Genomic DNA, 23,266 nt, shown 5'->3' with positions numbered 1-23,266 from the left:
CTCAGTCTCAAAGGGGATACGTATTTGTTTAGTCATGCATTATAAATAACATCTGTAGACTTGAAACCTTGCCAGCATTATTAATGCAGTGTTCACTTAATAGTGCCCTTTATCATGTGCCTCATTAGTAACTGATTCAAACAGGATGAGCCCACAGAAAAAGGTGCAGGCTGGTGTAGCACACGGATATTGATGCTGTGCTCTCCATACTGCCAGGGCAGGCTGGTTTGGTGGAGCTGGTGTGCCCTGAGCTGGGCACACAGCTCCTGCTGAGCAGAGCCTTGGGACACACAGTCACTGCAGGGGCTTTGGAGCAGCCCCTGCTGCTCCTCTGCAGGGGGATTGCTCCCAGCGTGGAGGTGGGGACAAAACACTCCCCTGCTCCCCCGCTGTACCAGCCTGTGCCAGGGATGACATAAATCTGTGGGGCTGTCAAATTGCCTCGCTTTGTGCTGCAGGACTGACCTGACAGGCTCCTCATCGCTTCTGCAGCTCCTTGCTGTCAGAGAACACCGGGGATGTGAACTGCTGCTTTATTTGCCTCCTGCTGTTACACCATTTCTGCTCCCTGTGTTCCAGCGTGGCACATACTGCACCCTGTCAGATAGCTTCCATGCCCCATCATATGGAGTAAGCTTTGTACGCAATAGATTCTGCTTAAGAGGAGATGGGTTGCTGTAGGATAGCATTACTTGACACCAGCAAATTCTTGTTGTGTTCTAAGACCAGTTGTTAATTATTTTGTCCATTGTCCCATTAAAAAAACCAAGCAACAAACATTTAATTTTCTTCCAGTACTTTTCATCAGAGAAATTCTCACCCCACACACCCAAGAAAGAAGGTGACCACAAGGCCATAAACCTCTTTCTTTGATGAGGACAAGGATTCAGAGGGAGGGAAAGCAAACCTTGGGTCAAACCAGCAAGTTGTCATCAGAGCTGGAAGGAGATCTCCAGACTCAATTAGAGTGTTCAGTCAAAAATGAGCTGGGGCAGATTTTCACTGCTTTATAGTGCATTAGATGTGGTTGGTAAGGTTCAGTTATGGGTAGTTTACTTCTTTGCCCAAGATTAATACAAAGCCTAAACTGATATTGTCAAAGTCTTATCATTTTCCTGATACCAATTTTATACATCTAGGGTCCTTTCTTTTAGCCAGAAATAAGAAAAAAAACCCCTCAACTTACGCAACTCCCAAATGTCTGGGTATTCCTGAATGTTTGAGTTGATTCTTTAAAGATTCAGTCCGTGAATAAAAAGACAAAAATTTATAATCAGTTTAAAAGGTGTTGAAATAAAAAGGAAAGAACCAGAAAAAGAAAATCCTGGGTAATATTGCTGGTCATATTTTCATCTTGGAACACGGTTTTGGACAATTACTTGGGAGTTAAATCCCAGAAGAGCTGCTTCTTTTGGGAAATCCAAACTGAGACAAAGGAGATAGCATTAGTTCTTGGGGAAATCATTATTTGGTATTCTCTGGATCAAAAATGAGCATACATAAGAAAAGGACACTGGAAAATTTGACTTCCCTGAGCACATCTCTGCTGCGGGGTCAGGGTCATTCAGTGGCCAAGCACACCAAGCCTGTGTAGTAGATGGCATTGTGTGAGTGTCAGCACACTGTTTCACACCAGCTTTCTGTGTGGATCCAGAGAGCCTTTCCAGAGTCTGTTCACAAGTCAGCCCCATGTCTGGAGGCAGAAAGTCTGTTCCACAATCCAGTTTATAGCTGCTCTTCCATGACTCCTCTCACTCCATGGTCCTCCTACTGATATTCATAAAAAGTGCAGGGGAAGGGATCATAGGCTTTTACTGGGCCATAAAAGCAATAGTCAAGCTCTTTTGGGCCAGCACAGGGAGAAAGGCAAATGAGGACACAGTGATGTTTAAAAGACATGGTAACTAAGCAGTGTAACACTCTGAGTGTATAGCAAGTTTCCAAGATCAGTGTAATGATGTCTTTACATTCAGATTTGGTGCTTATTTTAAGAGATAAGCTTTAGCTGGAGCAGGAGTTATTTTCAGCAGTGCAGGAATTACAGGTTAACATTTTCTGTTCGACAGGTTAATTATACTAGCTAATTAGAACAACTTCTTCTGGGCTTGAAAACTGATTCTGCAGAAAAAGCAAAACCCAAGATCAGGAATCCTCAGCTGAGATCTCTCAGCCACTAGCTCTAAACTATTTAACATTAGATGCTGCTCTGGAAGTGTAGGCTGCTTTCAAAATGTGGAAGAAAAGTAATCTCCCACAGACACTAAATCCTGACTGTCTGGGATCCTACAGCTGACCCCAGCACCATTTATCCCACCTATGACCAAGGTATCATCAGATCTCATGAAGCGCCAGAAGCATTGTGTTTTGTGCCTTACCAGGGACCTTTTATGTGACAGATCATACTGTTTCCCTCATGGGAAACCTGTAAAATAACCTCATTTTTCTGTCAACAATAATGCTGGTGGAGTGACGTGTGGTGTGCACTGCCACTAAAGTCAGAGTTAAAAGCTACAGTATTGCCAAAGAACAAGAGAGCTGCCATCGGAATTTTATACTGTTATCTTCAACACCACAAACAAAAACTGTCTGCTCAGCTTCATTCTGATTGTCACAGCCTTAGAGATAAGGTGCAGCAGCAGAAATGTGAAGAGCCCTCAAGACTTTTCTAATGCAGCCTTAAGAAGCAGCCTGTGTTAAGTAGCTTTTCCTCTGCCAAGCTCCAGGAATGACAAATACTAAGAAATAGCTACTGCTTAAACCTTGTGCCTGAAATGACAATGGTACAAATGTGGTAAAGTCATTTTATTCAGACACAGATATCCAAGAGAAGAGGTTGCTTAATTCATCACCAATCCCTGACAACGCTACCTGAAAAAAACAAAGAAACAAACGAAAAAGCCCAAACTAAACCGTAACAACACCCTAAAACACTCAGCAATACCTTCTCCCCTTCAAAAAAAATCCCACAAACAACTCAACCCAAACCAACAAACCCAGCAACTCAGACAGGACCACACAGGTTATCTGTGAAATGCTAAAGTATAACAAGCTCCTGACTCTGTTGAGCCTGAGATCAGGCTGCTGTAGCAAGTGGTGCCCAGACCAGAGTGTGAAATACAGAGCAAATTCTGCCACTGTTTCTCAGGTGGACTGAGTACATTCACCTTTTCAGTACTTCCATCCATTCACATCTAGCTGTTTAAGGAGTAAAGAAGGTAGTAGCAACAAATATGACAGAATCCAACATGGATTCACAATAAAAGGTTAAAAAAAAGGCAGGTCTAAATGCACCTTTTAACTGAACTCATGAAAAATATAGACAAAATTTTCATATCCTTTTTGCAGGTAGAATAAATTCAGTTTTCTTTTGCCCTTTATGTTTTTTTCCCTTATAAATCATAGTTTTTGCTATTGATAATTCTCCTTTCATTCAACCTAAAGGGCCCTTTATGTCTGCCTACAGTTTAGGGAACTATAAATTAGAGGGAATACTGAGTCAGATGAAAAAGGAGCATTATGTGACTGGAAATGTGGAAAGAAGAGGTAAAGTCATAACTTTTAAAAATATTTGTTTAAATTTGACTGACACCATACAGGAGAGCTCACATAATGCTTTTACTACTCTGGTGCTGCATTAAGTTATAAACTGTGCATTAGTCAGTGGTTTTAAAAAAAAATGGGCCTTTCCTTCAGTACCAGATATTTAGCAACTTCATAGCTGACATAAATATTTAGTGTTTCTCGAAGGCCAACATAATGTCATACGCGTAGTCTATATACACACCATAAAAATATTAAAATAACAATACAGCCCACAGCACTTAGTTGAAAGGGTACCAGTCTTGCCTTGCCTCATGCACCCCAGCATGGCTACAGCCAACACCCTCTACACTCACAGTGCTGCACTTTTTCAATCACACACTCTCAGCACAATCACTTACGTAAATCACATGGGCTACTTTTTCTGTAAACAAAGCATTGTATGCATAAAGTAACATATTCTTCATGGAGTTCCAGGGTATGCTCCCAAGATGAGGTAAAAATACTTTTTATGGGTGTACACTTAGTGTTAGACCCTCTTGCATGGAACTATGTAAGCAGTATTTTACTGCTCATCTCTGGGGCACTGCAACAAGAAAGGTTCGTAATCACAGAGTGGGAGTGCAAGTCATGAAACACAAATGTTTCTGGCAAGACAAGGTCTAGGAACTTTTATTAATTCACAGGAAAGCAATTCACATGAAAACAGTCTAGGAGGTTGCAGAGCTGGAGGATACCATCATGAAATAGTCAGGTAATAAAGTTCACAAAAGGAAGTGAATTTTTTCAAAAAGGATCTGAAGCAAAAGGAGGAGTTCCAACCATATGTAAGCAGCGTGAAGCTGGAAGGAGGGGCAGAAGTAAAAAAGATAAAAGTCTGTAGAAGATAGAATATGACATCAGTACAAAGATCAATGAGAAAAGGATTCCATGGAGATGTGAAGATCAGAATATTTTTCCTAGTACAAGAACTGAACAAATCTTAGAGGCAACAAATTTAAAACAATTACAAGGAAGTACATTTATATGTAACACATGAAACTCATTGCCTGTGGATACTCTTGAAATCAAAAGCTTAATGGGAGCCAGAAATGGATAAATTACAGTTCTACTATACAGGATTCATTTCATGTGTACAAGAAAAAAAAAAAAATCTTTGTGCCGCCTGGCAAAAGTTAGGTACCAAGTAACAAAAGGAATTAGAAAGAGATTCACCTAATTTGACACAATGCAATACTTATCTATGATGGGGCTGTAACTTCTGGTAAAACAAGACTGTCGTATCATAGCATGATATGTCCAAGAATTTTGGAATAGTATACAAAAACCTCTGAGTGCCAGTCCACTCTACCAACAAGGTACTCAGGAACTCTTCCTGAAAGCAAACTCTATCTTTTTTTTTTTTTTTTTTTTTTTTAACAAGTTAATCCCTTTGAAACAATTGCCATCAGTTATTTCTGGAGAAGGATACTGGATTAGCTGGGCTTTCAGAGTGACTCAGCATGCTGTGTTGCTGTGTTCTCATGGATGGAAGGGCAGTGTGAACGTCATGAAACCCAAGACAGAGATGACTACTCCAGCCTGCCTTAGCAGCAATGAGGGGATGGATTGTCCTGTGCAACATAACTGTAGTCTGGAATATGGCAAATGTGAAAACTGTGACTGTGTTTAAGGCAAAAGTCATTGATCAGTTTGCTGAATAATGTAAAGACAGGACAAAACTTGAACACTCCAAACTATTGGCTTTCTTTCATGTTAACACAAGCAGTATTTGCAGTTGGGTGGAGATCAGGACTGAGGCTGTTCCATCATTACTTAGATCTGCTTTGCCCAGTACTAATGTCCTGTTTAAATTTATATGTTCCTTTTTGGAAAAGGTTATCACCAGTAGCAACAGGCAAAATATTTGGTACTGAATAGTCTGCATATTTGTCCTCTAGAATCCAAACCTGAGTATATGGAAAACAATTTGGAGAAAAGAGGGATCGACTCCTGTATCTGCTATGGTTCCAGACACATCCTGATTTTAGCCATGCAAGAGAGAAGAATTGCCATAAGTATTAAATCCAGTGGCTCCTCTCTTTCCTTTACCCACTGCCAATAGACACTAACTCCAGACATCAGCAACTTACTCCCATTTTATGGTAACTATCCCATGGCAGGAGCATCACTCTGTCTGTGAACTGCATTGTTTGACTTTCATTCTGGAGCAGGAGCTGCTGCACCCTCTTGGGGTGAAATCTCTGACTGAAATCAAAGACAAAACAGCTAACTTCAAAGTGCCCATGATATCTGCTGCCTTCTTGTTCCACAGATTCATTATGCTTTAGATTTTAAGTATTTCCTTTTATTTGTTTGAACACTCTTTATTTTTACCACATTCTTTTCCTGTCCCTCACATGAGAAGGAAGTAAAGAAACCACACTGATTTACCTCATATTTCCTATTATCTCATAAACTTTTATCAATGCAGTTCCTTTCTGCAGAGGAGAGTCCACATAATTTCAATCTTTTAATACAAAATTCCAGCCTCTGATCAGTGTTCAATGCCTTTTTCCTGCTACACTACCTTTGAGCTAAGTAATGAAGATTGACCACAGTATCCAATTTCAAAGCATACCATTAGTGCAACAAGGCAGGCACAGTAGAAGTTCTCTCTCTCTCTCCTTTTCCTTATGGCTTCTAAAAACCTGCTTTTCTGTTCACCACTGGGCACTGAACAATTACTGTACAGAGAAGATGGAAAAAACTGCAAAAGGTTAGAGTAAAGCAACATGAAAAAACAGCCCCTCCTTGTGATATTTATGTTTCTGCTGCTGGCCCTGGCAGAAGTCCAGACTTGGAATGAACAAAACTCCCAGTGGCTTAGGGATGACATTATTCAGTCCATAGTCAGGAAATGCAAAAGCATGTGACAATGGGAAGAAATAAAGCAAGCTTTCCAATGCTTTGGAGCTTCCAGCTCAATCAGCTTGGATCAGAACTCAGGGACTGCTGAGATTTTGTGTGAATGAGTTCTCTATTGCTAAACAAAAACATGTGTGTGTTGTAGTGAAAGACAGTGAAGTGGTAAACAGTATGTGGCTTTGCTTCCTTGTTGATATTTCGTTTTTACAGTGCTAGCACCACATATAAAACCTCATTTTATGTACAAGGCCACTGCCTTTTCTCTTCAAATACAGGGACAAACTCTTCCCCAAAATAAAAAGTCAGCTCCCTATTTCTCGTCCTTTCCAGGAAAGCTACCTCGTAACTGTTGATCACTACTCAGCACCAAGTCTCGGTTCTTCTGAAAGAGTTGGGTAATGTTCCACATCATTTGTTAACCAGTGAGTCATGTAAAAACTGTGTCCTTTAGAGAAGATTTCCTTTGGGGAACTAATATCCCAAAAACTTAGATGTTAGGAAAATAACATCAAATTGTCTTGATGAACATTTAAAATACAGAATGCCCACAACTGTGTTGTCAAGGACAGAGTTTTCCAGGGCTCCTGTAGACACGGTACAGGGCAGAGTTCATCTTCCCTTTTTGTCCCAGGATGGGAATCATTCTCATGGAACAGATGTTTGTCCTTACAGTCTGTGTTTTACCTAGAAGTCATAGGACCACTAAGCATGAGACCCTACCTGCGCAATATTTTAAACCTATTTTATAATTCCTCTCCCTCTTTTGCAAGGTTAGTGACAGAGCAATAAGACCAGGACCTTTAAGACACAGAACACAGAGGGCAGCAGCTGTTTAAGCACTCTCATGTTGACCATTTCCATGACCAGACAGGGCCAGGTTTATGCTTACATTTTCCTGAAAAGCACAAGATTTATGGTTTATGAGAACACTCTAAAGAGGCCTGATTATTTCAATAAACTAATATTAACTGTTTCAGATACAATTTTTTCTTTTATGGAGGTTTTTTTTTTTTTTAATTTACAAACTCCCTATGAATCTTGTCACAAATTTATTGAGAGCAAGCAGTTTTCTGCAGCAAGATTGTTTTTCGCCTGTCTGAGCACAACTGAGGGTCGACAGGTGGGGACTGACATGATCTGTGTGATAAACAACAATTTTCTGACTCCTTGATCGGGTGGGATCACAAAGTTGCAGCCTAGCCCATAAAAGGGAAAGTATTTAAGAACTTGTAGGTTGATTGTGTTCATGGTGAACAATACAGGGGTCTGGCATTCAAGAATGGCACCTAATATGTTTTGCTCCCAGAATGGAATTTGTGAAACTCCTCCTAGCTTAATATTAAAATATCTGCTGAAAAATACAAGGAACATGCCTGCCATCTCAGCCTCCAACAGAAAACCTTCACTGGATTACACAGACTCTGCTGTTGCCCCAAGTCCCCTCAGGTAGGTCTAACATGCCCAAACCCCATCAATCCTAGGACCAGAGAGTGATGGGTAAAAACAAATGACACAAACTCCTTAAATGGTCCTGCCATCTCTGGGTAGCTGGGAGCCTGCTGGAAACAGTTTCCCCAATACTGCATCCCATTGCTTTTGTTTATCTAGCCTTGCTGACATTTTCCTCAATTAGGAGACAATAGCTCCGTTCCAATGTACTGAGCAGAATTACTGAAACTGAGTCACGTGGCACCAGGAGAGTGTGTTTTCAATTATTCACTGTCTTTTTTGCCAGGCCTATGAAGAGGAACAGCCTTCTGCAGGAGTCAGGTTTGTCTGCCTCGCTGTTGTAAGTTCCTCCTTTTGAATTTTTATTTTACAATTAGGGGTTTTTTTTTGTTATTATTTTTTAATTCAACTCTCTGAGAGTTTCTTACTCTTTATTAGAAAGCTTCCAAATCTTTAGCTTTTCCTACTGTGTGGAAACCCTAGACATCTGCAGTAGTTCAGTGCTAATAGTACTGCTCAGTAATGAATCTGAGTAAGATCACAAGATCTAGATTAAATTAGGATGCAAAATCTAGATTAAAAGAGGATGCTGCTAGCACTCGGTAATGTAAAACTCACCTTGTTCTTGCTAGTAAAGTTCTGTCTTTCCTACTGTCTGGTTAACAGCAGAGCATTTGCATTCAATCTGGGAACTACACCAAATTATTTGTATCTTGTAAATGCTTGGTTTAATATCCAACCAAAAATTTGAACCAAATGGCCACAGCTCAGATCATGTATTTTGTTTGCAGAAGACAGAGTGAGTTTGGGCTTTTTAGATTTAAAGCTGGAAAAATAAAGCTTGGGGAAAAAAAATGAAACAGAGAAGGAACATTTGGTTTGCATTACAAACCACAGACAGCTTCCATCAGGCGATCTGGAGGTATAAGAATGGCAAAAAAAAATGACAAGCAGTGAGTGCACTGGAGAAAAAGATGAATGGTTTGGAGAATTGACTTAGAAGTAATTGTCCATGCCATCAATATCTCTAATTAAATTTGGTGGAAGATGGCAATGAATCATAGAGCTTCTCTGGCCCTGGTGATATTGTATGCTGCATAAAATAACATTTCTGGATATTTTTATTGGAAAACTTATAGACTATGTTTTTGGTACCTCCTATATTTCTGTCACTTATGCAACCCTGAATCGGCAGCTCTGGAAAGAACGTTGCCTTAGTTAGGACTTGTGATCTAATACTTATAGCAAGTATTTAACTGGAAGTTTTCAGGTCTACTGGGTTTATTTTCACATCAGCCACTGGCTCACTGTGGGATTAGGTAAGTCATTCAGGGTTAAACTTGCTCTTTGAGTGGATGGAACTCTCATGGGGGTGGGGGAGGAGGAAACAGCTGAGGAAACTCTTTGCAGCAGGGCAAAGAGTTCTCTCTGCATAAGGTGAAACTCCTCAGGAGCATTACAGGGGGATGGGGAAGAAGAATGCACTTAGACCAGTGTTCCCTTCACTGTTTCAACAGGTGCTCCTATGTGTCCCTGCATCCCAGATGTTTAGCAGAGCCAGAGAGGCACCTCTTGGAGATTTAATACTGGTGGCAGTTCTCCCTTCTTAAGCTCAACAGCTTCAGGCAGAGCAAGAAAGGACTTCATTCTAGCATGCCAGTCTCCAGAGAGCTGCATTTTGACCATTAAGCTATCAAGTCCTCTGCTTATCCAAATGCTAAATAGCTCTTTTTAAATTCTTCCTCTTCGAGAAAAGTAAGAGTGTGGTTAATGTTTGTACAACACTGAAATCCTTGAATGAAAAGTGTCCTTTCTTTTAGTTTCCCCACACAGGCAGGATTGTTTGGGTCTGGATGTGTAACTGGGGTTCATTTGTGACATTGCTGTTACCAGTGTCTAATAGCGATTGCCAGGAGCACTGATCCCTATTGCAGAGTTTCAAGTGATGCACACTCCACTCACTTCCAGCCCTGTTGCTTCCTACCCAGGTGCTGAGAGTAGAGACTTGCAGAAATTCCCCTCACCTCAGACATCTTTTCTTTTTCAACTCCCCATTCTGGTCTGATGGGCCAGATTGCATTTTTACCTTCATTTAGACATACAGGAAACACAACATCATAGGCTTTAGCAAGATGAATTTCCTAATACAGCAGAGATGCTAACAGGGATTTCCAAATTCAAAACCTGCAATTTAGTTCACGGATATGATGGTAGCCTAAAACTTTAGGCTTACCAAAACACTAAAAAGGGCATCTTTTAAAAGACACAAACAAGATCTCCAGACCTTACATTGGTGTGCTCTGTGTCACAGGGAGGGAGAGTGGCTGTGCTGCTGGGCAGTTCTCCATCACACCAATCTCGTCATTCATCAGAGAGGCTACTCTAAAAGAAGAAAACAGTAGAATGTTCTGTGAATTGAAGGGACTGGAGAATATGCAAGCTCAGGTTGACTCTGAAAGCTTCCCTCATGCCAATGGCAGGGAGGCTGGGAGCCCAGTGACTTCCACTGCCCTGTTCCAGTCCAGGGGGGTCAGACTCTCCCACAGGAGCAGAGAGGATCCCAAAGACACACAGAGAGGGGCAGAAAGCACACCAGCTTTGAAGAACTTGACGTATACTCCTATACACCCACAGAATCTTTGATTTATGCAATACTTAAGTTTAAATTCCTATTTTCTCCAGAATGGCAACATACAGCATCAGTTAGGTTCTGTGAGGAGAATAGGAAAGTTTGTGTAGTAAATATGATGATAAAACAAAGGTGAGAGAGTCAAAGTAATTAATTTCAATTAATTAATTAATTAAGATGTCCTGGTGTTGAATTTTCAGCACTGACACCTACTTACCACAGCATTTCTAGAAAGCTTTTTCTGAGAGAAAAAGAATTTTACAGAACTCCCATTTGTTATCTTAAAATGCTCATTATGTTACTCATTTTATAAAACCTCCAACCTTTGCTACATTTTGATTGTTTCTCTTTTTTTCCAATTTATCTTAATTTTATATGCTGAATCATGTGCTGAAACAAACCATTTCTGTAATAGGACACTTTTTGATTGATGTACTGGAGCTGTATTCCTTTGCAGAGTTCAATCCCTAATCAGATATTCACATCTTAAGTGCTTCACTGGATCTCTCTGTTACTCTTAAATGCACAGCCTTAAGTGAGTTCTGGTTTGCAAAGGTTGAAATTTTATGGCAGCCTGACATTCCTTACTTTCTCAAGGCTAAGATCTACTTTTGCTAAACCACTTACAACTCGGATGTGCCAGGCAGAGAACTTAGTGTCAACAATTTGATTAATCTGCTTTGAATTATAGTGGTTTCATGAATCAAACTTCAGAAGGAGCTTCTTCTTTCCAAATAGTATTAGGCAGATAGAATAATGCTTTTAAAGTAACTTCCTTTTCAGTTTGGGATTTCAACATGCAAATTCAGCAGATGCCCAAAGCAAGCAGACAATGGAAGCATCACAAACATTTATTAAAAGCACTCCACTCTGCTTGGGTAACATGGCAAGAGAATGAAAAGGTGAAGGAGAATCTAGTAGAGCTCTGCACAGAAGCAGAATTAGCAAGTCATGAGATATCACGTGGCTGTTCTCAGACTGAAAGGCTCTGTTGATTCGATTTATTCATTAGGGCTTTCCAGTAGCGTAGGTTATTAAGTGGGAGAAAGTGGGGTATATTACAACTTACTTTTATATTTCCTTTCCTGGAGGATATTTAGCACAAGAGAAGCAGAGAAAATTATTGAAAGTATCATGCCACATAAATGGGAGAATGACAGGAAAAAGAGCAGTGGCTCTCTGAAGATGGATCAAAAGAACCATGCTGGGAACAGGAAGTCAAGAAAGTTTCGCTCCATTTCAAGATCACTTATACTCTGCAACGCCAAAACCAGCGATGACGGCTCAAGTCCCGACGAGAAATGCCCCGATTCCTTTGAGATCTCTACCAGCTGGGGCCAAGAGGATTTTGACTGCTGTCCCAGAACACAGCTGCCATGGACATCAGAGACAGAAGACAGCCCACCTGATCCTCCACGTGTAGTCACCAGCATTCTCCAGTCCAAATCTGCAGCAAATGAGAACTGCAACAACACCAGAAGAAAGTTCCTCACCAAGGTAGGCAACTTGTGCTGTGTATTGTAATGTTCCCCACTGCAGTAATTTCTAAATGGATTAATTAATATTTCTCAGGAACTGAGGGCTCTACTTGGCTTTTTCAGAGCCTATGAGCCTGCAGTGTTCCCGCTCTGCATAAAAAGCATGAAAATATATTGGCTTCCCTGCCAGGCTGTTGCACCCTGCTGATGGACAATCTGCTGGAATCAGTGCCTCTAGGCCACTCAGTGCTCAGACAAGCACAGCTTGTTCTATCTGCAGTAGAGTCTTCAGCTCAAAATACAAACCTGTCACTGTAGCAAAGTGCACTGGTAGTGTGGTACCATGATATCTCACACACCACGCAAGCATGAATTGTATCAATACTGTGTAAGGCACAGGAGATTCAGTAGGCAGATGCTCTTTCCCTCTTTTCCAGGAAGAAGGTAGTGGTGGCTCTAAAACCACCAGAGATGTCACGTTTCCTAGACATGCAAGAAGTCCAAGAGCCTCATATTACGATATTATTCTTTAATATATTCTTTAATCTTTCATTTAATATATTCTTTAATCAGCTATGTGAACCCTAAGAATCTGAACAACTTTTCAGTCTGAGCAATATGTTTTAGATGCCTTTAGAAAGCACTTTCTGTAGGATATCCTAATTTTTCCACTTTCTCTCTACCTGCTCTCTCTCTGCTGCGGTGTGTAAAAGGGACCTCACTGCAAGTGTCCTCCTGGCAGCTCCTTTATTACATGCCTTTTATCTGTGCAAATAGGTGCTTACGTGAAAGAACTGATTCTTTCACCTAAATTGTATTTCTTGTATATTCTATTTTATTTTATATAAAATAAAATATATATTGGCTAAAATTAGACCTCTATGTCTAAACACACAGTGGCACAAGTGCTACTAAAAATCAGAATCCACCTTACTCTTGATAATGACCACGGCATGCCCAGCATTGCAAAGACTGCAGCGGGATGGATGCAAGGTGTGTGAACCCTTGGCAAAGTCCCAGCAGGAAGACCAAAACCAAACCAGCTTGCTATTGCATTCTGACAGAAAACAAGACCCAAGTCCCAAAACACACTCAGTCTCCTGCAAAACCATACAAGTCCTTTTTGGAAGCAGTCCAAATGCACCCTGCTGATGTCTCTCTCTGAGTGAAGAAGGAGCTGGCCTCTGTGCACTCCCCCATCTCCTCTTTTAAAAAGTTGAAGCACTTAGGTGTGTGTCAGCTGCCACAGTCTATTTGCTTGCTCATCTCCTAAGTGTGCAGAGCTCCAACAACTGTTGTGATCCATATCCACGTGCAACTGCTCAGGATCTTGCTGCAGAATGGAAGTTTAGATCATTTGCTTTTATAGCTGGCAAGCAGCTAAAATAGGGATCTGGGGAACAGAGTCAGTCCCTCAATGCCTTTGCACATATAAAATAGACCTGCTAAGGGTATAAATCCATTCTCAGGCTGAAGCATGAGTGTCACTGAAGAACATGTGTCAGATGGATGCTGCCATAAATTAGTCAGCAGCTCAGTCCCTCACAGCAGCATTTGGGTTGCTTAGTGCTGCTGTAGACTATGGGTACCATTAAATTCCCACTCCAGAGCTCTCAATGCAATCTAAACCTCTTCAAATGCTACTTGCTAATCTTCCATACCTTTCAGAGTCATGGATCAATGAGTGATTCTAAACAGCCTTATCTTGGCATGCTAAGTAGGATGAACATTGGTAGCAGCCACACCAACCCTGTCCTGTGCTGCTGCTGCTGAGGCTTTCCCCCTGTAGTATGAAAGCAGTGATCTCTACCTTCCATACAGCACAAGCCTGTCAGAACAATCTTTCTGTGCCATATGTCTTACAAAGCTTAAGCTTAAGACGTCTCTCACTGAGAAGTCGAACAAGTATTTTTTCATGTTCCAGTGTAATTCTCTCTCAGTCTAAATGTGACACTTCAGAAATTCATGATGTGTGACTCAGAGCTGAAGAATCCTCATCTTTGTTCAAGGAAATTGATTCCATTCTTTCTGTGGTGTTCTTGAGGATATTCCACTTTTCTTCTGCGTTCCAGCACCTCCAGCCCTAAGCGTGACTCCGAAGGTGTTAATAATTTCCACAGAACTGAACAACTTAATATTTGATGTCACAAGGAAGGAGAGAAGAATGCCTAAAAGTGCTGCATGATTTAATGCTCCCTGTGCATTTCTTCTCCAGAGTAAGGGGGAACCTGTAACATCAGTATTCAAAATGCAAGATCCTTTTTTCTGTTCAAAACCTTAAACTACTTCTCTGAGCCATACTCTACTGACTGCATGGGATTCACCATAAGCAGTAAACCATTAGCAAATCAAACAGGGTTTCAGGACAAGATAACAGAGATTTTTTTTTTTTTCCCTTCTCCAATATTCTGTCAGCAATGAGAGCAGATGAACAGTTTTTTAATTCATTTGGTTTCTGTGATCCACTATTCACTTATACTGACTATTGCTTGCTGTGTCTAGAGGCCCGGGGTTACCTTGGTGTCATTTGTTCAGACACTTTCCGAGATGAGGTGTGCTTGGTCTGGTATGCTGGACTGCCAGCTGGTCCATGTATAAACAAGCAGGTCTCCTTTTTAGTCTGCTTCTCACAAAATCAGCAATTTTCACATGGCCTGAAAGGAAAAGAAACCAAAGAAATGGTAAGCAGTATCTGATACCATGAGCACGGGCACAGCAAACCCTGTGGAAGGCGCCTTTGCCTGCTCAGACTGAAATCACTCCAGTTGTTGGGGAACTGGGCAGGAATAGACGATATCAACTCCTTCAGAGAGCAGCAGGCTCTGCTGAGTGCGAGAGCTGCTTCTAGAAGCACTTCTACTCCTTCAAGAAGCATTCCCTCTTCCCTGCACCCCCAGCACACTGGGAAGCACTGAGAGCTACCAGTGGGGCTGGCAGCAGGGTTGGAATAGCATCTAGAATAAACCAGAATACAAAAGGGCTAACTTTTGATGAAATAAATATGGGAGCCAAGCTGACCTGACTGCATGGCTCTGCTTGGTTCTAGAAACTTCTGCACCCTTGCTTCCTTTGGTCCCTGACCCTCTGCTTGAAGGAGGGAAAAGGCAAAAGGTAATTTTTCTCCTTTGGTCATCAGCAGAATGTAATTTTCTTAACTTGCCTCCATGCAAACGCCAGTTAGCTGGCCCTGTGATACCAGGACAAGTGCTATGGCAACAGACTGTAATGTCTCAAACACAAGCCCACGGGCAGGATGGAAAAACAAAGCCAAGAGAGGAGACTGCATTTATTTAGATATTTATGTGTTCTCCTCAGTTTTCACACTTGTCTCTTTCTGTCTTCCCAGCCTTCTTGCTTTTGCTGTACAACAGTCAGGTCATGCTCAGACCAAGCTGGGGAAGGGGCTGTTCCATGAACACAGCGTGTGCTGCAAAATGCAGGCCAGGCAGAGGCTCCCAGGGAAACACAGCAAAGGGCAGATGATGGGTGGAAAGGTCCTTCTGTAACATCTGATGTGTCTAGGGCAAAACTTGGTCCCATGTCCTGCTCCTTGCATCATCCTTGCTTTCCAGCTTCTGCCATTTTACTGGTTTCAAAGGGAATATGCTGCTGGGAAAATGAATTACATCTACTATAAATATTTTTTAAAAGACCAAGGCATTGGGCTTGGGTACGTCAGAACCAGTGGAGGGAGTTTATGCCAGAGACACTCTGGCTCTTTCTCTGTTAGAACTGATGCAGAAAAAAATTCCTTCTTGAAGAAAATCCCCAAAGACTGTACTCTCTTGGAAATCCCAGCCATTTCAAAGTCATAAACCTAGAAAAGCTAAATATTTAAATACATTATTGTACTGCTGTTAGATATATTTCTTTTTGTTTTATTATTTTTTCCTTTTTTTTCAAACCAGCAGTCAATTAGCTCATTGTCATGCACTTGGTTAACTGAGTCCAAGACCTTACTTGAACTAGCCTTGTATAACATTTCAGTTCAGACAATCTAACTACTGTGTCTTACTTCAAGAGTGCACAAAAGTTTTTCAGTTTTCCACAGATGCCATGGTTACCCTTAATTCTAAACAACATCTGGAATTAGATGTTTTGAGACAGGACTCTGGGCTAGAAATGTCTAATGAAAGCACGAAGGAAAAAGAAATCTTTTAAATGGCAGATAAAAAACATCCTCAGAAGCTTTGCATTTTGAATGAAAAAAAGGGGGAACAGGAAGAGAGAGTTGTCCTGGATGTGCAAATTACTTTTCCAGAATTAAACACAGAAAAGTTAATCTATTCTCACCTGTGGAAAATTCAAGAAGGCTCTTAAACTCCTTTAATTTTTATCTTTCAGCCAAGCAGACTCAGTTTAAATACAAATTTTGCTTTGAGTGGAACTTACAATGCAGAAAAAAGTTTCCCCGGAGTGTTGAATGCTGGGAGACAAAGCAGAGAGTTAATTCACTGGCAGCTAATACATGTTTAAATATTTGTTCTAATAATGAAGAGATGAGGCTGACCTAGAATCCACCTGCCCCCACACCAAACCTGCCAGCCTTCCTTTAGCAGATTTTCAGTTCTCACTATGTTCAGACCTATGAATCACCTTTCAAAACAAGCAGTACACTTTAAAAAGGAGAAGGATACAAAAATAAACACTGTCTTTACTCTTGGAACCATCAGCAGTATTTCTATGCATAAAATAATCAGAGAGACAGGAAAAAAGATATTAAAGAACTAAACCCAAAGCAAATTGACTGCTGGCACATGAATTGGTCAAACATTTATTTTTCTGAAGTACAGCTTTTATTAATTTTCTGTCATGTTGCAATAACTTGGATATGACTATAATGATCTATATCCAGGACCCAAAAAATACAGATGTTGACAACATACAGATATTTGCCACATGTCTGTAGCCCAATAAAAACTTTTTTTTTTTTTTGTTTTTTTTTGTTTTGTTTTTTGTTTTAGTAATTCACCTAAATGAATTGCAGCAATGATTGAGACACAGAGCTAATTTGACATGTAGCCCAACTGGGTAAGATGACTACATACATAAACAAAAATTGTTCCCAAGATTTTTCTGCAGTGTGCAAGGGATTTAACCTCTACTTTCCTAATGACTAAGTGCATGCAACTTACTGTTCTTGGAAAAATCTTCGTATCAGTTTTGATTTGGTGACATTTCACATGTATGTCCCAATACAAGCCAGAATTTCCAGCCTGGCACGTGTCCCATTGTAGAAAATACAGCACCTTCCCCAAAGGACTTATGTGGTGCTGAGATGCAAAACCTCAGAGCCAACCCCCCTGCGCTCGGTGACGTCCTGCGGAACTGGGCAGAGACACTTCACTTTTGGACAATTAATTATGACAATATTTATAAACACAAACACTGTAGCTATGTACTGTGAACAAGCTGTAGGAAGGCATAAGTGTGACTGCTTTTAACAGAGGTGAGTTGGGGACAGTCTGAAAAGGCCCATGAAAATCAAGAGAATGAAGTGTGGGGAGCAGCTGTGCAAAGTTACGTGCGTGTGTCTGACAGGTATCTGTGAGAGGATACGTGTATCTTCCAAGGGAGCATTATACAACAGTATTCCCTAAGAAGGGAAGCTGGCAAGCCCAAACTTGGATTTTGACTAGAGGAGAAAGAAAGGAAATGACTCCTTTAAACACTAAGTTTTTAATACCATTATTCTTTCGCAACAGCCCCGATCCACAAGCAGCTGACATCTCAGAAGTACTCAGCCAAATGGCAGAATAATTTCCTACCTTTAATAGCTGTCTTACATTTCTCATGTTTTAAAACAAGCACACCAGCTTATTGAAAACCCTGTGAGTTTTAATGGATGTTTCACATATGCAGAATGTGACCTGTAATTTCATAATCATACCTGAAATAAAGGACAGTGCAAACAGACAAGGGAATTCTCATTTTTTGCTACTCAAGATCTCAAATTTTAAGGCATCAGAATATTAATCTTTGTCACCATGCTGAAGACTTCAAAGCACTGCCGTAAGATTAAAAAAAAAAAAATAGAACATAATGTAATCCTGATTTCAAGTAAGTATTTCCCAAGATATTTACCTCGGGTGAAAAGTAAATATTAAAGCTCCAAAACTAATATTAGAGTTCAAGCAAACTGGTTTAAGATAGAATTCAGTCCATGCTTATATCCTTACCAACATATTACTCACTAGAAGCACTCTTCACGAACAAAAAAGGCTTCGTAAAATTCAGACACTCCCCATTAAAGGCAGACAATCTGGAATGTAAGCAAACCCACAGAGTTAATGGGTCAGTCAATACAAGCATAGCCCTTATCCATTACCTACTGAATTCAGCCTGCAGTGAGCCCAGGGCTCCAAGTTAAATATTTCATTCATTCACAGCCTCAGATTTACTCTGGCAGGTTTCAGAATGGGAGCCAGGCTTCGGCAGCCAGCCTAAAAGATAATGACCTTTATTGGCATTGCTGTAAATTTGCAGCTTGTGTTTGCTGTCAGTCAGGTGTGATGTGATCCCTATTGATTTGGGGTGAAGGAGCATAATGATTCTCATCCTCAGGGCTGGATGAACTCTGCCTAGGGCAGAAATGAAGCCCTACTGATGGTGAAAGTGGCTACACAGCTTTCCTTGTGCTCTCAGAGGACTACAGATTACTGGAAATATTTTATGCCACTTTGACCAGGGGCCCTGGGAGCAGTACAGACAGTGTACCACTGTTATATTTTGTGGCCTGTCCTAACATATGAAATTTGCCTCCCCTTCAGAAATCTATACCTCAGTCATACAAATCTCTTGGGAACAAGCCTGGATCCAGGATACACTGAGAGCCCTCTTCACTTTGTGGAGTATGGAGAGGCTGGCGAGGGCAGAGGAGGTGGGTTCAGATGGGAGCAGAATGAGAGAATACTTGAATCAGGAGAAATAATAAGCAAATGGAAAAGAAATTGTGTGCTAACTTTCCAGCTTTCATCACCTCTTTAGAATTTTCAGGTGTTCATGCATTTGTGCCACAGGAGTGTATTTCCTAGTCAAAGATGTTGTGCTTCATATGCTTTGTTGCTACGTTCTTTGTTTTCTTTATATGTCTCGAAACACTACTTCTCCTTCTGTATGGCCCTGTGTTAATGATTCCTAACTGCATTCAAGATATGCTTACAATTAGTCCTCCAGATGCAACGCAGACTACAGCAACTGCAACCAGTCTGGAGTGGACAAAGAATTTTCCACTGCTGCAGAACTCTCTGGTGCCCTGCCCCCACTTAACAAGTCAGCAGCAGAGGTGGAGCTTCTAGTGTTTTGTACACACCTATTTTCCATTCAGACCACTTCTGTCTTCCAGAGCGTTTAATTTTCTGGCATGTGTTTATTTTCCTCCCTGTCTTTTCTTACAATAGCTAGCATAGGCAAAGTTTACCCAGTTACTATGAAAAGTCTATTATCTGTTCTCTTCCCCTCATGCAAAGGGACACTATATTTTAATTCTTCCCTTTTGTAGCCAGAAGCCACTGAAGTCCTAAGGAAAATAACTTCTGTAAAACACTGACTCTATAATATCGTTGTTCTTTCTCAAATGGACATTGTTAAAGGCTCCTGTTCTCCTTGGAGGCAACCTGGTTCTAAGAACAAGAACACTTTCCGTATTTCTTAAAAAGGCTCAGAATAAGTGTAAGTAACTTTCAACAGCTTTAGTACATTTTCTCTCATGCAACCTTTCATGTTCTGGATCAGGACAGCTGCATCTGCAGGCTGTGTACAACATCAGGGAACAGCAGCTCGGGAATCAAGCTCTCTAGGAGTCCAAGATGTGCATCTTTCTGGAAAGGGTTCACAGGCAGCCACGTGCCTGCTGAAGGCTCAGCAAACAGGTACAGTACATGTGGAGTTAGCAAGTTCTTACAGAGACATTTGCTCGCTCATATTTTGCACGACCAGCTTTCTGTGCCAAAGCCTTGAAGCTCAGCTCCAGAGAAAAAAGTGATGTCTGGGAATCATTTCTTACACTGCTTCCAGTTCCAGACACAGGTCAAGATTCTAGAAAAGTAAAGCTGTGCCCCTCAGGGATCGAATGCTGTTCAATTACACTAAGAAATAAACCCTGGAAGAAGGAGAGAGTGTACATAACATCAGGTTTTCAAACAGTGATGCCCTGTTAAAGGGCAGTGTAGGATGGCACCAGCCCACAAGGCCGCTGGAAAGCAATGTGAGCCAAGGTTCCTGACAGGGACTAAATGTAGTCTTTGATCAATTTGCAAATGCAGGATGGTGAGAGAGGAGGAATATCTTGTCAGGATGCTAGCTGTGTGTGGAAAGGCGGCCAGTGAACACCAGGACTGAGCAGAAGAGAGCAGCAACAGGAAAAACTCCTAGCAGGGGATGGGGTGTATCACACATCAAGGCATCTGATGGCAACCCAGGTCAGGGCAAAGGAAGAATTGCAGCTGACTCCTCAGCTAGTGAGACAGGCAGCACATGGATACAGCTGTATTATTCCTTGTGAAGTAATATGCAAACGTTTCTTTTTTATCTGTAAGGGATGGTTGTCTGAGCCCAAGGGATGAACTGCTAACGCTCAATGCACAATCACTGAAAGACCTGTCCAGAAAGGAGGCTGAATCTCTCATTCCCCCAGTGACAAGGCTGGTGAACATCATGATGGCTAACAAAGTAAGCATGAGCAGCTGTGGGGTGATTGGACATTTACTTCAGAGAGAAGAAGAGTTTGTTCATCAGATGTTTGAAGAATATGATTTTGCCTTTGCTGACAAAACCCAAAACCTCTTGTGGTCAGACTCTGGTGACTTTCAGCATAGCTTTTTCCCAGATAAACAGAGGCTGCGGGGAGGCCAAGGCCTTGGGAAATTCTAGCAAGGGATGTTCAACCCCTCCTTTTAGAAACACACAGCTTGTCAATGTTAATTTTCCATTTAGAAGTCGAAGAAAGGCAGAAGTGGGTTTAAGGGAAGAATCCCAGAGAAGCCAGAGAGCAGGCCCTGTAATGAAGTAGTTTTGTGGATCTAGGATCTGTGGTTAATAGCAAAGACTTTTCAAGCTAACTAGCTTGGTAGGAGAAATACTGAAAAATCATTTTCAAAATTCGTCTTTAAGGATCTTCTCTGTATTTATTATTCTGACGAGTTCCCTAAGGGAAGGGGACTGGAAAGCCCTAGCAGGATTTTGCTGTTTGGCAATACCCCCACCTGCTGTCCAAGAGGAAAATTAGCGTTCATTAGGTCTTGAAGTGTCCCAAGACAGAACTCCCGAAATCAGGATTCTGGAACAAAGTGTTTGTCTTGTTTGGCTCCAGTTAGATTGGAACATACAGATCGTGCTCTGACTCTGCTCTTGTGGCTTTCTCAGCCCCTGCACAATATCACTGAGCAAAAATTTGGCATTTTGTTTTATGTATATCAGTTTCCACATGTTGTCTGTATTTAGTAATGTCCTCCCTTTAACTGGGATTGCCTCAGGATGAAAATAATTGTGTCACAGAAACAGGATCAGAATCAGGACTTGCAGGAGCCATACAGATCCAGAAATTATTCTTAACATCAACTGTTATTCAGATGTGAGCATTGATTTCCAAATAGCTCTAAAAAACCTGCATTCAGAAAGCGGAATGTTTCATCTTCAAATTTTTAAATGCTAGGATTAGTGGCCATATTTTCAAAAGCAACAGGAGATTCCAAGTGGAAGGTACTGATTTTTTTGAAAACAGTAAAACTTAGTCCTCAGGGGTTTTTAAACACTTGAATTGTATTTTGAGTATTTATATCTTACAACTTTGTTATAACCACTTTATAGCAAAATTTTGAGCTTCATTCCCATTTATCCTCCTATTTATTTTAAATAATGAATTTTGCTCTGTGTTTTTTGGCTCAGGCTGAAATGTGTGGATGCCAAATTAGAGGAAATTTTACTTTTAAGATTAGATCACTTTGGAAATGTCTCGCATAGCAATAGGTTTTGCTTGTTGGGGTTTTGTTTGTTTGTTTTGCTTTAGGAAACACCAACATGTAAGGAAAGGCCTTTGGAAATACAGAATGGTTTTCGGCACGGTAAGGCTGCATGTCAGCGGACTCGCAGTAACTCCACCAGTAAGTTGCAGAGAAAGAATCTGCTTTCTTGTAATACTCAGGGAGTGCAGAGCACAGCCCCCCATCGTGGGATGGCACTATGGTGCTAAAAGAGCTGTTGTACAAATTTAGTCTGGGATCCTTAGCTAAGAATTGCTGATGCAATTCTAAACCGTCTAAAATCATCGGCTTGTGTGTTCACAACATCCCGCAGCCAGGTTTTGTGCATAAGGTTTGCACTTTATGGTTTGGGGCTCTTTTTTTATGGTGTATTCTAAATAGTCCGACAGTTCTTTGGTAGGGAACACTTGCTTTCTGCTATATTTAACATTAATGGCTATCCCCAAAGTAACAGCTGAAAGCATCCACCAGTTCACAGGGAGATTGACAAAGGGAAAAACATTCCTAAGTAACATTTACCTGATAAAGTGACTGTGCTAATGTGTCCAAGCCCTGTGAAGTAACACACCTCTCTCCCCACGCCTGGCAGGTGTGAGCCCGTTCTGGGCCGGGGAGGTGGAGGGCCCAGCGCCCCGGAGAGCTGTGCCCCTCAGGGACCGACAGCCCCACGCCCTCCACGCCAGCCGAAAATCGCTCTCCCAGCAGCTGGACTGCCCTGCAGGGAGGGCCCCGGTAAGAGCTGCAGGAGCCACCTGAACAACACACACCAGCAGGGCTCTCTGGATGACCACGGCAGCCACTCTCCTGCCAGAACCCATCTGCCCTGGCAGGGACGATGGTCACTCTGCGTCCTCTGCTTTCCACCCCCAATACCTCCTCTGTGAGGGGCAGAAGAGAGGGAAAGGCTCTGTGCCAGCAAACCCCTGTTTCTGCAGGTTCTCCCTCCCATTGCCCAGCAGGTTTTATGGTGTGTCTAAACCCCCAAGGGTGGTTCACACCACCCCACTCTGAGCCCCGGTGCCACCAGCCTCCCCAGTCACCTGCACCGGGCTGGAGGTGTGTTTTTGGTGTTCCATGTTTACCTCTTAATCCTGTTCCCAGTCCCCTGTTGAATAGATAATCTGGTTTTCATGTCAAAATTGAGACTTTCTCGCATGTGCAGAAACCAAAATTTTGGCTGATTTTCCACACTCTTCAACAACTGTTAGTTTCACTTTGCTGCATAAAATAAGTGTTGAACCCTCTTGGATGTGTAATGAGTGCAATTAACTCTGACCCTGCTG

At 41.5% G+C, this 23,266-nt stretch overlaps 1 protein-coding gene across 9 annotated transcripts in view; it reads left to right on the top strand.

The window, feature by feature from the left end:
- The window catches only part of IL16 (interleukin 16), a 38,694-nt gene that overhangs the window by 1,121 nt on the left and 14,307 nt on the right, over window positions 1–23,266 (top strand). For 5 of the 9 annotated variants that reach the window (XM_017742650.1, XM_017742647.1, XM_017742648.1 and 2 more), the window contains exons 2-7: window positions 8,183–8,236; window positions 11,617–12,022; window positions 19,738–19,874; window positions 20,541–20,673; window positions 22,010–22,103; window positions 22,573–22,715. In XM_017742650.1, coding sequence (XP_017598139.1) covers window positions 8,187–8,236; window positions 11,617–12,022; window positions 19,738–19,874; window positions 20,541–20,673; window positions 22,010–22,103; window positions 22,573–22,715 — 963 coding nt within the window. In that variant the 5' untranslated portion in view covers window positions 8,183–8,186. Of the gene's footprint in view, window positions 1–8,182; window positions 8,237–8,891; window positions 9,652–10,888; window positions 12,023–19,737; window positions 19,875–20,540; window positions 20,674–22,009; window positions 22,104–22,572; window positions 22,716–23,266 lie in introns of those variants that run through there. The other 4 variants (XM_017742651.1, XM_017742652.1, XM_017742653.1 and 1 more) reach the window with 4 other exon arrangements.

Source organism: Corvus brachyrhynchos, unplaced genomic scaffold (genome assembly GCF_000691975.1).
Source record: "Corvus brachyrhynchos isolate BGI_N302 unplaced genomic scaffold, ASM69197v1 scaffold97, whole genome shotgun sequence".
Taxonomy (NCBI): Eukaryota; Metazoa; Chordata; class Aves; order Passeriformes; family Corvidae; genus Corvus; species Corvus brachyrhynchos.
The sequence above is the reverse complement of the archived record's forward strand: the minus strand, read 5'-3'. Positions and strand labels throughout refer to the sequence as shown.